Source organism: Dromaius novaehollandiae, chromosome Z, assembly GCF_036370855.1.
Source record: "Dromaius novaehollandiae isolate bDroNov1 chromosome Z, bDroNov1.hap1, whole genome shotgun sequence".
In the NCBI taxonomy this organism is placed as follows: Eukaryota; Metazoa; Chordata; class Aves; order Casuariiformes; family Dromaiidae; genus Dromaius; species Dromaius novaehollandiae.
Window position 1 is genome coordinate 55793397 of NC_088132.1, and position 18381 is coordinate 55811777.

Sequence of the window (18381 nt, forward strand, 5' to 3'; positions counted from 1 at the left end):
TATGTAGCCCTATGGAGTCCAAATCTACACGCTTGTTTACATATATATATAGCAACCAGCTTGCCAAAGTTTAAAACAAGGACTAAAAAAATCCAACTTAAAAGAGATACAACTATCCTCCTCCTCCTCCCTCCAACTCAAAAACAATAAGGAAATTTAAACAACTTAAAGCAATGAAACTTCCCCAAAAGTAAAAAGGTGAAAAAGATATTAGCCATACTTATTGTTTGCTTGAATGATTACTGTAATTACTTAAAAAATAAACACTTTACTTTTTACCTTTAATAATAGGGTCATAACAGCCAATACAGACTCTTGCTTCCTTCTCCATGTATTGTAGCTTGCACTTTCGGTTGCAACAGCCACCACAGAAAACCTGAACCAGAACAAGACTGAATTAAGTATTACAGACAAAGCCCCAGTATTTCCTGAATTAAGCTCCTATTATCAATTAGTTACTTCCATACTAAAAGAGATTGAATTATTCAAAGCATACATATACCTTCTTGGGAATAGGAAAGTAGGAAAAGACAAAACGAGTTTTAGCAGAGTTTTAGCACATGTATCTGAAGATATGTTTGGGGAGAAAGGAGGAGAAGGGAACATACTAGAAGGAGAAGGTTTTTATTAAGTTCAAAAGCCCCATAAATTGGGCCAGACTTTAAAGTAAGCCAAGCCAGCTTTTGATCAGGAGTACGTCTTATCCTATTTCTCAGGAAGTACACCTCAATTTATCCACACTGTAAGCTTTTTCAATAAGCTATATCCTATTTCATGTCTAAAACACCTATGGATACTGTGTCCTAACATTGTTCCATAACATTAGCCAGGCTAAGACCTTGGGCACAGCATACATCATTGTATGCTAAGCAAAGCGTACATCTGTCTCACTTCTGTTAATGTTAACAGAAGCCCCAAACAGGGAAGACAGCCAAGCCATGTTAATACTCATGACCCAGTGGAAAGTCATCAGCTGAAAACCTCTGGAGATCATATGAATGCCAAGCAGCGGGAACAAAGCAAGTTTTTGTTTTTTTTTTTTTTTTTTTTTTTAAAGCAAGCTGGAGTTTAACTAATCACTCTCACAACTCCAGAATTTCAGGAACAGCACCCACTGAAACTCTGCACAAAACCCAAGAATGCTGCTTTGCAGATTTCCCTCAATGTCACTGTTAAAAGGTAGGCTGCTGAAAATATGCAGCAGTACTTAAGAATTTTTAATAATCCTTTTACGTTTAAGGCTTAATAGTGTTCCAAGCAACTCCCAGTCCTGTATAAAAACTCCCTATTGTCTTTTCTTAGAAGCTGCAACTGCAGTAAATTTTCTAGAATGCTCTATTTTTTCCACAAAAGACTAGAAAACCTTTTCTTCCTTAGAGTTATGGAACAGTTTGTCTGGAATGGGAACTAAGAATGAGAGGACAGACTATATTAGTAGTTTATTACAAGGATGCAGTTGGTTTAGGAACAGATACAAGCAGATTCAAGCATAGAAAATACAGAATTATGATCCATACCTTTCGGTGTTTTCAACTATCCAGCACCGTCTAACACACATAAGGCTTTTCTGCTGACTCTAGGTATTGCTTAGATGCCTACAAAGCTATGCATCTGCCCGTGGCCAGAAACACCCACATTAGGCAGTGAAGCATTTAGCTCCTGCCAATACTCTCTCAGGTACAGATTTTAAGTAGAGCAGCACCTCAAATTTCCTGCTGTGAGCAGATCTAGTTATGCATGGACAGGACCCCAAAAATAACTAAAAATTAAAGTTCTTTTTTTTTTAAAGCATAGCTGGAAACATGTTTTATAAAACTGCAGAGTGATTAGAAGACTCTTCCAAGAAACGCACCTGTTCAGCTCTAGACCCTCTGCAGTCTAATATTGAAGCCCATACCTTCCACCTCTCATGGCTCACATCTATGATACATCTATGATATGCAAAAACTGCAACCAAGAGCAGCAACACAGAGAAGACTAATCTTAATCATTCTCTTAAAATGCCTAGCTGAGATGGTACGAATTCCAGGTTCCACTGTCTATTTCCAAATTCACTCCTATTTTTTTAATCCTGTAACTGCTTTAGATTAAATAATACAGTGAGAGGAAAAAGGACTGGACCCCAGAACTGGGTCTGATTTGCTTAACTGCCTTAATTATATTACCGAGGAGGACTGCTGCCATCTCCCCTTAGAAGGCTGGTTTCAACCACCATCTGAATCCTAAGAGCCATTCTTGGCCCGTGGTTCTCGCAGCAGTCAGTACGCCACACCAGGGCTCTGTGCAGCAACCACATAAGCTTGTCATGAAAGTCTGAGCTGCCTTTCCCGCCTCACAGGCAATAATCCAAGCCAGTGCTCATTTTCAAGTCTTGCCCAAGTCTGGCCATTGCTAATAAAGAGCTACAGAACCACACGAGAGGTGCACAGTTCTCTTTTAGGACTGTTCATGGAGGACAACCTCAAATTTCTATCAGTTTCTCCTCGAGTCCAAGTGGTTGAAGACACCACCCACAACTGGTTCATGAGACAGGTTTGTTTGTTTTTCAAGCATATGGCATAAGTTAAGCTATTGCACATTCAGAAAAGCTATGATATCAAGCTGCATAGCACTCCATTATCTAAATGTTACAGATAAGATAATCTGTGCTGCCTTCATTTATTCTCCCAATGCATATGCATTGTGATGCTCTTTTTAATTATGCTGTTCTAAGATTTCCCCTCCCTCCCCCCAGACATAACACCTCTCTGCTAACACAAAGGATGAGCAATGCTAACGGTTGTCTGTTGCAAACAGCAGCATGTAATGAAGAATGCTTTTCTTTCCACCTCCAGAAGAGGGGCAAGAAATTGCATGGTGGATGTAAAGAGTCATCCTTATGGCTAAAACAAATGAATGCTACTCAGAAGAACTGCATTTTAAAGTGTTACAGAATTTCAACAGGGTATTTTGCAAAATGATTAAATGCAACTATTTCTAGGTTTTCACAATGAGTTTTCCATTTTCTTGGTGCTGAACTTCAGACTCAAGTTTTAGTTTACATCTACTGCAGTTGAAATAGGTGGGGACTGCACTTTGAATACACAGTGCTAAAAGATGTATTCTGGGAAAAAAACTAGATCTCAAGCCTCTCAAGGTCTCTATCTCAAAACTGTAGATGCAAAAAGCTAGTAAGTACTGACACTAATCTGTGCTATAGCTCCTTATCTATAAAGCTACAATACAACCATCCCCTCAGAGGAACACTGAAAAACAAGTTCGTCAGTATTTGTATTTATGCACTAGTATGACTCTAAGCCAGAGCAACTCACAGGAAAAATTATTTCAGATTAAAAATAAGCTTTGATGCTATTTATTGACTGCAAAAGATCACACAGTGAAAAAAGTTAGATTACTTGCTTAACTAGTAAGATTCACCCTGCAGAATAAGCATACTGTCTTTTCCATACATGATTCCTCTGGAAAATTATACATACTTCTGAACACATAAAAAGACAGATTTAGATTACAAGTCCTTTGCACTTGTACTGCTCTTACAGCTCCTGGAAGAACAAGATCTTTCCCCATTTGTGAATAGTTTTACAGCTAATATAACCACTCACCTTAACTCTGATCATCATCATCATCTTTTTTTAAATCTTGGTGTATGAGCACAAAACAGATTCACTATAATGAGTATTTTACAGAGCACACTGTCCCATCTTCCTTGTTATATTTGAAAAAGACACAGCAGCCTAGCCAGCAACAGAAGATAAAAATAAGAACATTTCCCCTCCACCCCTTTAGTTATTTTCACAAAAGAAAGTCATACTTAATGAGAACTTCTCCAAAAATCTTGAAGTCTCTGTGAAATAAAGCCAAATTATTTTCTTTTTAATAAAACACCTTCTAAAGAGCAGAACAATTCCAACAACATTCATTCCCCTTTATATTTCGGTTGTCCCTAAAGCAGAGGGAATTTGCTTTCAGTAACGTAGGACCCTCCCCCAGTAACTTACTTTTCCACATGCACGACAATGGTGTCGTCTTTTTGTAAATGTGAACTTGACTTGACAGTTCATGCAGTTGGGTGCTTCTGAATCAGGAACCCATGATGGTTGTTTCTGTCCCAAAATTTCAGGCATTTTAAGTGATTCTACTCTTTCAGATGTTTGACTTCCTCCAGCTTCACAGCTGTCTTCCCCAGACTGAGCAGGTTCAGAATTTTTATCAAAACTAACACTGGTGCCTGAGGGGGGAGCTTCTGGTGTTACAGAATTGGCTTCCTGATTTTCTCTCTCAGGTACATTTGTTCTATTCAGCTGTCTTTGACCAACAGCTCTTTGGGGAAGGCCAAGCAACTGTTTTGGTCTTGCAGCTTCAGAACGAACAACAGAAACTAGTGCTTCACTACCACTTTCAGTTGTGTCCTGAATATGAGATGTACTCTCTTCCATTGGAGATTCCAATTTACAGTCAGTAACAGATGCCTTAAGATTAATAGGAATGCTACACATCCCCTCCTGTGTTGTCTGCACATGTTCTTTACTGGCTTCTGTGAAATCCAGGTTTTTCACATCTGTTAAATTCACTTCATTTGCATCAGGTTCCAATAAATTACTATCATTGTCCGAAGATTTCAGCACAGCACACTGGAGACTTTGTCCGTACAAGAAATCATCAAGCTCAGCATCACTTATTAGAGCATCACTTTTAATAATATTATCCTCAACAGTAAATTCAGCTACAACTGGACTAATACTTTCATCATAGTAAGACTCTATACCAACACCATATGGCTCAGCTTCATATTCTAAAACAGGAAAAGTAGAAGCAATAGCTTTGATATGCTGAGAATCACCATAATCAATTATATTCTCAATATCATGCTTCTCTCCGCCTATACCTTTTCCCACAAAGCTTTGGCCGATTTTAGGTAAATATCTGTCATGTTCACGCAAGTCAGTCTTTTTGTGGGACTCCTCATCAGATGGATCAGTTTTAGACTTTCCAGCATGAACAGTTAAAATATCACTAATAACCTCTGCCACTTCATTCTGAGGTAGAGGATTAATTTTTTCTTCTGTTACAACTAATGAACCACATATAGATACAGGAAGTGGAAGACATGACAGTGAGGTCTGAACATCCTCAACTGAAATACATGAAGTTGAAACACTGTTTAATATTTCATTGCTATTAAGTTCTTCATTACCTACATTCTCTTCTGCATTTTCCTTTTCTATTTCTATTCTACTCTCTGTTTGAAATGAGGAGCCTGATAAAACACAACTTCCGGGTAATGTTGCACTGTTTCTGTGCAACTGAGGACTCTTTGGCAGATCTGAAGGCATGGTTTCAACATTACTTTCATCTTCTAAGTCTACGTTTTCCATAGCATTTCTTCCATACATCTCTTTGCTCACTACAGAGCATGCACTGTCATGTTGTGGCTCACACGGCAATTTTTCACAAGCTGTCTCATCTTTGGGACTGTGCACACTTGAATTCTGTGATGTTACAGAGACACATGCAGTATTAAGGCGAGCAGGTTGTTCAAGCTGATCAAAAACCTCATTACCCTTTAAAGATTCTGTCCTCTGTTTATCATCATATGGATCCAAGATCTTTCCTTTAGCATAACAGTCTGATTTTAAAGCTAAATGATTCAACTCTTCTATTTTGAGAAGTCCTGAATTTTGTAAGATTGAGTCCCCATCACTTTGTGTACAGGAAACATCACTGCAACCTACTGATGATCCCCAAACAGCAGCTGATATGGAAGGCATGCCAAAGCCAATCAAACAGTCTTCACTATACTGAAAGTCATCTGGCTGCAACTTCTGAATATGTTCATGAGCACCCACTGAATGGATTAAGCTACCTGTGTCGTTAACAAGATCACACACAGGTACGCTACACCTTCCCAGGCTGGAAGCTTGAATTTCATTTGAGGAACCACCATCCACAGTGGACAAAAGATCAAGTCCAGCAACATTCTTCTCGTTTTGCAGCGAACAATTCAGAACTGCTTCACTTGTTCCAACACAGCTGGCTAGAGAAATTTCTTCTGATGCAGTACAACTGTCCACATCCTCTTGTGGCTTTGGTGTTGAAGATGCATGTTGTAAGCTATCCAAAGCTGAAAAAAGTGAATGGCGTTTTGAGTCGTATGGATTTTGAGGCGTTCCGTAGCAGCCACATTCATCTATTTTAAGCAAAAAGAGATTAAAGTTTATAAAACTCATTCATTTCCACAGCAGACTCCAACCTCACAAAATCCCACCTATTCATTAATAAAAGTGTTTACTTAACAGATGTTAACTTTCAAATTCTGCAGTAAGTCATTCAATCAGTATTAGTATGCTGTACAACAAGGCAACACAAGAACTAACCTGTATTCTTCTCAAATTCATCAAGTAGTTTGTCCAAGTCACAGACTGCTGCTTTAAAGTAACTGTCCATTCTAGTTACAGTTCTAGTGAAGCCTTATTCCTCTTAAACCTATAAAGAGGAATACAGCGTTTCACTCACAGGACTTCGTTATTCACAGAATCATCATGAAAATGTTCTCATGATTAAAAGCATCTTCTATAGAACATTTCTTTGTTTTTAATACAATTCTTTCTCTTCTCTCCATACACACAAGTACACAAATAGCTGCAGTTTGGCAGTCTCTATACAATATACTCTCAGAAAATCACCTCAAATCAGCTAGAGAATTAAGGCTACCTTACTGAAACCAAATGCATCTGAAAGCACATGCTATGGCATTATAATTTCAAGAAGTTTTAAACCAGAAGGGATACTAGGATCATCTAGTTTTTTGTACGATACAGTTCATAGGCAAATATGAAATAGGCTACCCATTACCCCTACAACACAAGTGTTTAAATAAATGATGCCTAATTAACCCCAGAATTTTCATGCTCTAATATGAAGTGGGGTGGGGGGAGTCATCTATAGTGTGCCAGCAAGAAAAAGATATCCTTCTTTAGGAATACAAATCTGACAATCAGTTGTATACTGAATGCGTGAGCAAGACATTTGAAAAAGATATTCTTTCAGTTCCTCAAGTTACCAACCAGCCAATTTCATTTTACTTTCAGCTACAACTGGACTATTCTGTAAGGCCAAACACAAAGTAAAAACTAAAATATATCAGGACATTAAAATAGGTAAGCAGCATAAGCATGGAAGCATGAGACATACATCTTAATACAGAGCTGCAGTGTGATAAGGCAAGCTGAGGTCAGCATGCCTCCCCCATGACGATCAGTGAGCTCTCTTTAAACCCTCCTGCTTGTTTTCTTCCAAAACCAGGAAAAGAAAAAATCAGTATGGCAATTCAGTTCATCTTCTCTGTCCTACCCAACACACAAAACATCAGCTTTCTTGGAGACTTGAACTAAACCATTAAATAAATAAATAAATCCAATTTTAGAGACTTACCAACTCATCACAAAACTATATGATTATTCTCATTCCCTATTTCAAAACATCCTGGTTCATTTGTTTAATAAATATTTCCAGCCACTGAAGGTTGGTTGTTACGGCTTTTTGGACTCTGAAGAACCTTCTATTTTTGTGTTTTTTTCACATCCAAATGCCCATAACATGAAGTTACCTATAACGGATAATCAAGCTGGGACTCAGATCTCTTTAGTCGCATGACTGGAAAATAGACCTGTAGAGGTCTTTCTAGTTTTCCTTCTACTCTAAAGAGTGCCCCTTAGTCTCTTTGCATTTGATGACTCCACATCCTATCCTAATCAAAGTACCTGGACTAGCCAGCATTGACTATTCTCTGTGCTTAGTGCCCCAAAAGGTACTTAAATCCTCTCGTATCACTCATGCCACCCTGCAGCTACAAATTTATGTTCTTTGCCTTACTCCACTGAAGTGTCCTTCCTCCCACTAAATGATTCAGACCAGCTGCTTTTTACCACATCAATATGTATATTACATGAATATTTTTAAAACTAATATATAGTTCAGAGATTTGTAAAGCCTAAGAAAGGTGAAACTCGTATTCATCATAACTTAATGGAGTACTCTCTGCCCACATATAAGCAAAAGCTAAGAAAATCTGAATATATCTGTATCCTCAGCCAGTCACTCCAACAGTCTTCAGCACACTGCATGATAGGTCAAATCTCACATGGCACATACAATGAGCATGACAAATAGGAGGAAGCAGATGTTTAATGCCATTTCTCTTACGCTCATTTGAGCACAGTTCTCACACATAGCAATTATTTTATTACGTGACCCCCTGAAAGCAATTAAGAGCCTTAAAAGGGCAACACATTTTGGTGACTCATTAGCAGAAATTAAAGTACAGATCCCATCCATATTAAAGGATGTATTTATTGACAAGCAACAAAGTAACTTCTGTTTAAAAAACAAAACAGCATACAAATTAGAAATATTAAAAGATTATGAGAAAACTGGGGATTGAGAAATACATAATTTTGATAATATTCTCTTTAGAGGTTGTTGCACACACTGACCATTCAGGTACAAGTTGATATTACAATTAATAGACTCTTAACAGCTGCTCCCAAAACAGATGATCCCAAGCCCCTGACCACTCTGCCACACAAATTCCTAAATCATCGCTTGTGCTGGCACCCGCCCTCATCTAATCCCACAAGAATCCAGATCAAAGGGCTAAACAGTCCAAGAGCCATTTACTTTGCAAGGAGAGCAAAGTTAGCTCTTTGCTGATTTATCTCCTGAACCAATTTTCCAGAGTCAAAGAGACACCCAGCACAAGGTCCTGGCAAGGATCAGTCAATCCAGCTGCTTCTCTTTCTTAATAATCTATTTAAAACACTGTCAAAGTTACAGACCTACCATTTACTGTATCAGTATTTTGAATATTAAAGTCTGCAATATTAAAGAAGTCTGTAACCGTCAGTGAATCAAACAACCATCTATCACCAATAAAAAAGATTTAAAGCCTCCCTCCAAACTGAGTACTGTTTAGATATCTGAATAACTCTAGAAGTAGTTTCCCCCAAAATACACATTTCAGTTAAAAAAAACATACACTGGAGAGAGAAACAAGTAACCATTTTAGGTACTTTTATGGTATCATGGCTAATTACCAAGTCTTTAAAAATATATTTTTCATTCTTAGTTGGCATAGGACAAATTTTGAATTAAGTATACATGCTCTGTTTGATAGTAATGCTAAATATATAGATTAGAAGGATGCATTTGTAGTGTACAAAGAACACTGTTGGCTCATCAACCTTCCCAGAAAAGGAAAAATGCGGAAAAAAAAATGCAGAACTGAAACTGCATGTAAACATTAATTTATCTCACAACATAGATAGAGATGAAATATTTCTATAGCAAACTTAGAAAACTACCATGATACTTCAGTCTACTGGGCCAATAATGGTGTTATAACATCAAAAAACGCAACCAAATTTAGGAAACTGCATACAGGAATTGTATTTACTTAATTCTACATAGTTTTGAAATAAAATGGCTCCATTCAAGATACAGTATTTTGAACAACTGACATACAGAACTAATATGTTAGTTATTCAAAATGAAGTCACGACTCTTTCTTGGAATGTTTCAGACTTTTAGCTTTTTCTTTTCGTTTTCTACAGCAAGTCTTCAAACTTCCACCTCTCCCCCTGAATCCACATATGAATATTACCACCTAGATGTAAGAAACCAGATTTTTTTTTACAGTTAAGATTATCGTTCTGCAACAACACAAAGTTTTCCTTTTCGGTCTCTAAAGAACTAACTACGGCTAAGTCCAATATTTGCATTACACAACAAGCAGATTAGAAGCTACCAAAGAGCTCTAGTAATGTTTTTATTAAATGGCTGCTTGCTTCCTTGAACAAAAGTTTTTAGGATCCATGTGTTTTAGTGAACATATTCATTCTGAATGCTTTTTTTAAATTACAAGAATAATACTTTTAATTATTTGAAACCAGCAGCAACATCACCACACTTTTTTAAAACTAAGTAGAAATTATAGCAGAAGCCCACCACCACGCACCCTACAGAGGTATCAAGAAAACAAACAGTTAAGACAGGAGAGGGAAGCCATTATTCTGTACAGCAAGGGAAAGCACGTGAATGCATAGGAGCAAGAGTGCTTGGGTGGGGAATAGAAGACTACAGGTGTTTAAGCATATGGATCTTTTTCCATTGCAGGTTTTAGAGGAGCTGTACTGTAAACAATTTGCCCCTTTACCATTCCTTACATCATAGCAGTTTAAGATTCATGCAGAGTTACATTGTGCACAGAGCAAGAACTGACCAAGTTTAAAAAAAAAGATTCTCCTTAGTTATTTTTCATCCAGATAATTTCCTCACATAGACACAAAGAGGTGTGCCAGCACAGCAGACGGGGCAGTGCACGGACAGGAAGGAATCACCACCATAAAGAAAAACATGGGAAGCTCAATTTGTTTGTCTAGCAGAGACCCCTGACACTTGAGTAAGTCCAATGCTTGCTTCTGCCACTTCTTACGTATTTAAAGGCATGTACCTTCTCTTGACTAAACAGCATCAAGTGATGTCTTACGAAAGTGTTTTCTAGAGCTCTGAATACTCTCACTGTTCTCTTCTGGACTCTCTCCAAGTTGGTTCACAGATTTGTTACTAACTTTTAAAGGACAATGTTCATAACTGCTTATCTGAAGATTTATGTCCTTGATGCTACCGTGAGACAAGCAAATTAAAGCTTTCTATTTTGAAAAATAATATACTGTGGAGTCTGTAAGAGCCTCAAGTTTTAAACAGTGTATATTTAAACTGCTGTCTGCCAAGCACCATATGCTTTCATCTTGTAAGTTAAATATTTATGTGCTAAAAGACTGGACTAGAGATATAGCTCTCCTCCTCAAAAAAAAAAAAAAAAAAAGAAGAAAGTAATCAAAGGATAATATGACTACAGTACAGTGATACAAGCTAGTCTCTAATAGTTTAGAAGTCAGTTTAAAGGGCAAGATCTGAGAAAATTTTATTTTAGACACTCACATTCAGACTGGGGAATGTAGTTACGATTAAATTAGATAACTTAGTTTAAGACCACCTGATTTAGAAGCAGTCATCTTTACAACACACTGGGAGAAATTAGTCCATAGATTACCATTCTATATTGAGCTAATTAGGTCTGTTATTTCCTTAAAATGGTTTACTGCATACTATATGAGTAAACTACAAGGCCTTCAACTCAAGAGAAGTCTTTGGGTACTCACTCACTACTTATTTCTTCAGCCAGAAATATACCAAGGAAGGTTTTCAAGTACTAATGAATAGAAACGGGTCACATTCTGAACATTTCACACCATTACAGACCACCAATTCTAATCACACCATCTGGCCTTCTGTATGTCCTGCTTCCTTAACTGGCAGTTAATGTCACCTAAAGAACAGAATATACTGATCACTAGGGCTTCCAAATATATGGGCTGGCAAAAAGCCTTTCTTCCAGCTAACAATCAAGCCTTCATTTTGTAGATTGAGTATCCTTCAGTTTCAAGACAGCGAAAAATGCTTTTTGTTAACATATTACAAAAAGGCACACTGGCAGTACTTGATGCTTCTTTAGGTAAGCATTCAGTCCTTTTTAAACATGCCGGCCATAAAAGTTTCTCATCTTTGAAAGTTTTTCCTTATGCCATGATTTCAGGACTAGCATTCTTTACTGTCTTCCTCAAGTTTATTTAGTGGAAAACTACCAACACTTAATTGCTAGGACAGGCAGCAGTTATCACAATTAACACATGAAGTCAGTATCTAGAGTAGCCAACATGAACAGTATTAAAATAAAGTTATGCTGTGGCAATCTCTGGAAGGAATCTCATCACTTAATATTCAGTACACATCTCAGCACCTGGTCAAACACCCTTCTTTACCTTTCTAGGCCTGACAAGTAGCAAGCTTTAGCAGAGCAAAAGAGAACAGCAAAGGACTGTGCACATTACTTGCCCAGTCAGACAAGGCCTGGTCTCTGACAGGCAAACTCGTGATACTGCACTTCACATTGCACAAAGACTGTACCTCAGGAAACAGAAGCAAACACTTTACTAAGTAAAAACTGGCATCTAAGAGGAGTGTCTATTCTGATTTGGATGACTGTGCACAAAGTGCAACTGTGTCAGCACTGGAAATTCATAAACTACTTCCTTTATAAGGCATAGTAACATATCTGAACATACTCTGAACAATATTTCAGGGTTCAGAAAATACTTCCCTTAGGGACTTCTCAGTGCATCCTTTTTATTTAGAGGGGATGATAACAGAAGTTTGTTAGGCTAGAACACAGCCACAAACTACAGCAGGGATTATCGATTTTTATCAATATGGTGTCCATAAATGCAGGCAGTTAGCAGTTTTCACTATAACAGCTTATAAAATAAAACAGATAAACTGGTTAGCAAGTAGTAATGAATTTAAGTCTGTTGACAAACAGTATTTTAAACATCTAAAAATCTCTGAAAAATAAAATCTCAATAGTGCTAACTTACAAAGACTTTTACCAGATCTCAATCTAGTCACAACTAATCACCCCTGCAGAATCCAGGCCTACATTTAGAGAGAGATGAATGTCAAAACATGCTAAACCCACTATGATCAAGTTTAAAAAAAACCAAAAGAACACACAACCCAAAACACACAAGCCTTCACTCCAAAAGTTATTCCAAAATTAAGACAGCTATTGCAGTTACCAGGGAAGTCTTTCTGCTCATTGCAAAGTCACATTACTTCCACTTGATCATCTGTTTAGTCATTTTACTTGGGCTGAGCAGAAAACTATACTGAAACTTTTATTTGGTATCCTTGCAATAGTCATTTTTCCAGCTTGGCACCTACCAAGTGAAAATACCATACCTGGAATAAAATCTTTGGTAGAAACATAGCAATTAAGAATTATCTTAAGTTCACAGTGCTGTGGAAATGAAGTTTTCTATCTAGCACTGTATGTAACTTCTTCCTCCCCTTCAATTCTTTTATTACCAGCTTTTCCTCCCTATCCCTACACCATACACCCCCACATACTTGAGGCTCTACAGAACAGCAGACAAATTCTCTAAGGGCTCAGCTGCTCATGGAGTTCATCAGCAATCAACCTAAGAGGGATGCTCACTACAACTGAGAAATTGCCTTAGGGAAAGACAGAGAGACAGACAGAAAAAGTAGATGCTGTCAACTAGAAGCTAAAATGATTTTTGTTGAGCAATACAACATATTATCCCACCCGAAACTGCAGCAGTTGCTCCCGCTGCAGATTTACTAGCTGAATCAGGGGATTAAGATAGAAGTTACAAAGATGTTTTCAGACACATAAGAAAAAAGCATACGTGGCACATCATAAAAAAAAATAAACTGCCTTGCTTAAAGAGCAGTATGCTGTCAGTTCAACAGTTTCATAAAACTATCAACAGCATTATAAGGTTATGACCAACACTGCAGCTGCTAAGCAAACTATTTTATCCCAACGCTATCTTTACCCCCTTAAGGTTTATTTTTTTAATTCATTTCCAGCAATTTGTTATGGATCTTCTGAAGAGAAAATAGTATCAGGCAAGCCATACAGAGAGAAGAGGTCTGTCAACAATTACTGATTTTCAGCACTGCTCCAACAGCACACCAGCTGTACCATCAATAACAAAGCCAACTGAAGAATCCACTTGCCTAACTGAACAGATGCATCTCTCACATACTGCCTACAGCTCCATCATTATTGGTTGTATCAGCTTTTATTACTCAGCCTTCACAAATGAGTCATGAGAATATGATTATTACATCAGGTCTGAAAGATCACTCCTCAGACAATGGAAGGCAGTGTTTTTTGACAGTCCCATCTTCTCTGTTTTGCATTATTAATAATCAGGTATTCCTAGTAGAAAACTTAAGTAACCCAGCTAGAAGCTAACAGCATCCAGTACTGGCAGTGAACCCGATCCTTTTCTTCACAGTATTAATGTCTCCAGAATATACTAATAATCAGACCTGTGGCATTACAGGGTTTTTTTTTTAACAGACAAAAAAAAAGTTTCCCAGCTTATCAAGAAGCATGTATTACAGCATACAAGACATGGCATTTAAGTCCATTGAACTCTGTACCTTATATTAAAATGAACTGAAGTAAACCAAAATATCTTTTTACATCTTAATATCTTTAAAGTTGTACATGCAGTTCATCCACTTTGTTTAACACACAAAGCATAACATGAAGACTCCCATAATACACTGTAAAAGTACCATGCAGTTAGCATGTTACATTTTGCAAGTAAAATACTATTTGCCAAAAACACACGGGTTAGATTTTGTTTCATTACCATAAGACACTCCATCTTCCGTTTCCAAAGACTGCATTCATTGAAGCATTTCAGACTGTAAAGTCCTCAGTACATGAAGTTTCGCTCTTCATCCGTGCATCAAACACCGTATCTGTCTAACGAGAGCCTTGTCACAGCTCTGAAGTGCCCAAGCCCCTCTTCAGGCCGGGAATAATCTTCAACACCGAACACAAGCTTAGGACATTTCTTCCCAACCGAGACGTGCGTCTGTTAGACCAGGTGAAAGAAAAGGCAGTTAGCGCCCGCGAAGCACAACTGTCACAGCAAGCAGAGAGGCAACACACACCGATTAACCCAGAGGGGAACAGGACGCGCAAGCAGCTCGCAGCTAGGACAAGCCGCCAGGAGAAACACTGCTTTTGAGGCACTTCACAGCCTCCGCCGGGGCTGCCCTGCGCCACGGCCCGACCCCGCGTCCGCCTCTGCCGGGAGCGGCTCCCCCGACACCGCCGCCCCCTACGAGGGCCCCGGGAGGCCCCGGCCGCCTCCCCGCTCCGCCGCCGGCGGCCCGAGGCACCCGGGCCGCGCTCCCCTGGCGGCGCCGGGCCCAGGGCGGGGGGCAAGGAGGCCGAGGGCGGCGGGGCCGGGCTGCCCGCTCCGCCCCGCCCGCGCGGGACCCCGCGGAGGCTGCCGGAGGGGCCGCCCCCGCCCCGGGAGCAGGGCCCGGGCCCGCCGCGGCGGCAACACACCTCCGGAGCTGGCCCCTCCCGCCCGCACCTCCGCTTGCTTGTGCTCCCAGCGGCCCGGGCGCCCCTGCGCATGCGCGGATCCCGGCTCCGTCCCGCCCAGACTGCTGGGGGCGGCCGCCATAGCCCCGGCACCGCGCTCTCTGCCGCCACAGCCCCGGCGTCGCGCCTGCGCAGGAGCTCCCCGCCGCGGGGGACGCTGCCGGGCCGCAGGCGCTGGACATGCGCGGTAGCGCCGGCCGATGGGCGCCTCTGCCCTCCCCGGCGCCGCTCCCGTGTCAACTTCTAAAAAGAAGTTATGTGGAGAAAAGCTTCCCAAAGTTCTTGCCAGGCTCTTCTTAGTCAGTCTCATAAATAATTGAGACCTGCTGCTAAGCATCTAATATTTACTGCATATTTTTTGATAGTCTGTGGGTATTCACTACCATTATACTTCTACAGCTAACATGACTTAATAATCAGGTTTTTGTCCTGTAGAGTCAGCAAATCAATACGTAAAAGCAAGGGGTCATGAAACTGAAAATTGCTTACCACTACTCTGCTTTGTCTTGAAGTGACCCTTTAATTAAATGAGACTGTTCCTCTGGAGAAACAGATACGGTACTGTTACACTACGTACTGAAGGCCGCACCAACTCCTGCACTGCAGGGTGGTCACTGGGCCACCAGTGATGTAATCACACAGCCGATCCTCATCTTCGTTCCTGTAACGATTTTCAGTAGCTATACCTGCTCTGAATACGAAATTGTAACTCAGACCAAGATGATCTGCATCAAATTGTTTTTTCCCCCCAAGGTAAAGCATTATCTGATCTTTGTTTGTGCCCCCCCCCATTGTTTATTTATTCATCCCCCCGTTTTCATTTTACCTATTTACCGTGGAATGTAATTTACCCAGGGAAAGGACTGCTTTATCTTGGTGTTTTAAACAACCGCTAGGGCAACGGACCGTTACACTCACTTACGGACGCTGATGGTGCTGTTGCAATAACGTCGACCAATGTCTTGTCAAATTATTTCTAAGAAAGTGCTCAGCTGGCAGTTGCTCCTGCAGCTTCCCCTTCCATGGGGCAGCCCCTTTCCCATCCCTCTTCTCTTGCAGCTCTAGCCTTTCTCTCCCTCCCACCCCTAACCCTAGGTATTACCTGAGACAGCCCAAGAGCTGAGCAAATGCTTATTCATTTGTCAAAAAGCAGGCTGACATTACAACAGCAACATCAGAGCCCCCAACCAATCCTTTGCCCTAGAATCTATTTAAAACACCGTAATAAAGTAATCCTTTCCCTTGATAATTTACAGTCCAGGATAACTAGTCAAAATGAATGAATGAATAAGCAAAAGAGGGTGCAAACAAAGATCAGGTAATAGAAAAATCAACAAACTGTGCTCAATAAGTCTCCAAGAGTCATTCATCTTGCTGAAATTAAAAATAAGGACACTGAAAATCTTTTTAGGGATTTTCCTCTTTCTGTAAGTAGTGGACCCAGAGGTCCAAAATGAATAAGGAAACTCGTTTAAAAGTCTGTGTTTCTCTTTCCACTGCTGTGTCACGCAGTCCAGCAGATGTTATCTGAATGAGGGATATTTTCACTGTTCTCCACCCATTCCACTGAGATCAAGATTAATGCCACTTCATCTGCCATATCTTCTGCTATTTAACTCATTTCCCTTTAATGCAACTGCACTTAGATAAGAAAAAATGTTTTGATGCGAACATCAGAAACTTTACAGTGACTAAATCTTCTGAAAAAGAAAATGGGTATGCAACAATGATGTCTACTCCTCCCACCTCTTCTTTACTGTGGTATAGAGGGGAAAATGGAGAATAGTTCAAGACTTCAAGAAGATGGATGGTCAGAATAAAAGCCACAGATGAAGCTTCTCTGTACACTTCAACCCCTGTATCAATCACACTGAATGTAAACTTTCTTTGAAAGGCTCACATCCATTCTGTCAATAAATTGACTGAAAACAAAGTGATATATGGCAGAACTCCCTGTATTCTGGTTTTGCGCACACAGAACTTGCCACAGGACACATTCCCCAGTTCAGGATGAAGATCCAAATGAGCCATTTGAAAATAAAGAACACAAGACTGTCTTTCCAGATATAAGCATAAACCAACACAGTTTTGTATCTGCCGCCAATCTGTAGCCAGCACTATCACCTGCGGGACACACAAAAGAGGCAGTAAGGAGACCGGAGCTCAGACCATTCCCCATGTCTGAAAACAATTTCTGGAAACAATGGAAGACCAAGAAAGTTTTATCGCTCAAGGCTCTGCATAGCTATGGTATCATCATTCACTGATGCTACGGGTTTTAGGGAAGACTGGAGAACATACGCCTTAAATAATCATTAAGAGACAGTTTTATAAATTTGATGGAATGTAAATGTAATATATTCCATTTTATGTCTTACGACCTGGTTTTCAGAGCAAACAAATTTTCCTTTGATGTCAATAGCATCATCTTTGCAAGTGAGGCCAACACCATACAGAGACTGTTTCACTCACCCAAGTATGCATTGCTTCTCTTGCAGCAACAGTACCTCGTAAGGGCATCGAGATGAATCAGCACGAGTCTGGGCAGGTATCCTAAGCTCTTCCCTCCAGCTCTGGTAACACATCTTAATGTTCATCTGCACCCATGAGACTGAATACCGAGATGAATTCAAGCTCCAATTTTTGTTCTGTTAAAGAGGCAGAACTAAATGGGTGAACATACCTAAACCTAGACTGAACTATTCACCAAGTACATTGAGGTGTTGAGCTTCAATTTGGTTGGTTTTTTAGGCAGACAATTCTACCAACTATTCTACTCATGAATTAGGAGCCATCTACTGAAAAAGATTTGGACTTCATGTAAGATATTCACACTAGATCTTGAACAGAAATTATTAATTATTCCAGATAGTCTTACCTAGTACAAGAGCTAAAAGTCAGTATGTGGTTCTTTTTATCAGATTCCTGTTTCTCACAAGCATCCTTAAGTACCCCGAAGAGATCATGGTAAACATGGCTAAGTACTTATCAGTGAACATATAACTAGCTTGGCAACAACTGTTGTTTTTCCAGCTTCTCCACTCATTAGCAAATGATTAGCTTCTCACCAATTAGTGAACAAGCAATTCCATGAGTAGTAGCAAGTCACATTTTTCTAGTACTCAGCAAGTTCTCTCTTGAAGTAGAATTCATCATATTACAACCAAAAGCCTGAAATGAAGCAAAAACCTTCTAACATTCAACTAACAATATTTGATCAACAGTATGGAGATTTCTTTTTTCAGCAAGACAAAACAAGCTGAAGACAAAACTGAAGTCTCATTCTAGATTGTCTTTGGAATTGTATGCAAAAAAATAACCTTAAA

At 39.6% G+C, this 18381-nt stretch overlaps 1 protein-coding gene across 2 annotated transcripts in view; it reads right to left on the reverse strand.

The window, feature by feature from the left end:
* LOC135324657 (zinc finger FYVE domain-containing protein 16-like) overlaps positions 1-15185 on the reverse strand; it is a 32626-nt gene extending 17441 nt beyond the window's left edge. The window contains exons 1-5 of one of the 2 annotated variants that reach the window (XM_064501347.1): positions 15045-15185; positions 14307-14534; positions 6375-6483; positions 3999-6187; positions 280-376 (exon numbers count right to left, since the gene is read on the reverse strand). In XM_064501347.1, coding sequence (XP_064357417.1) covers positions 280-376; positions 3999-6187; positions 6375-6444 — 2356 coding nt within the window. In that variant the 5' untranslated portion in view covers positions 6445-6483; positions 14307-14534; positions 15045-15185. Of the gene's footprint in view, positions 1-279; positions 377-3998; positions 6188-6374; positions 6484-14306; positions 14535-15016 lie in introns of both variants that reach the window. The other variant, XM_064501346.1, reaches the window with a different exon arrangement.
* Between the last annotated feature and the right edge of the window lie 3196 nt (positions 15186-18381).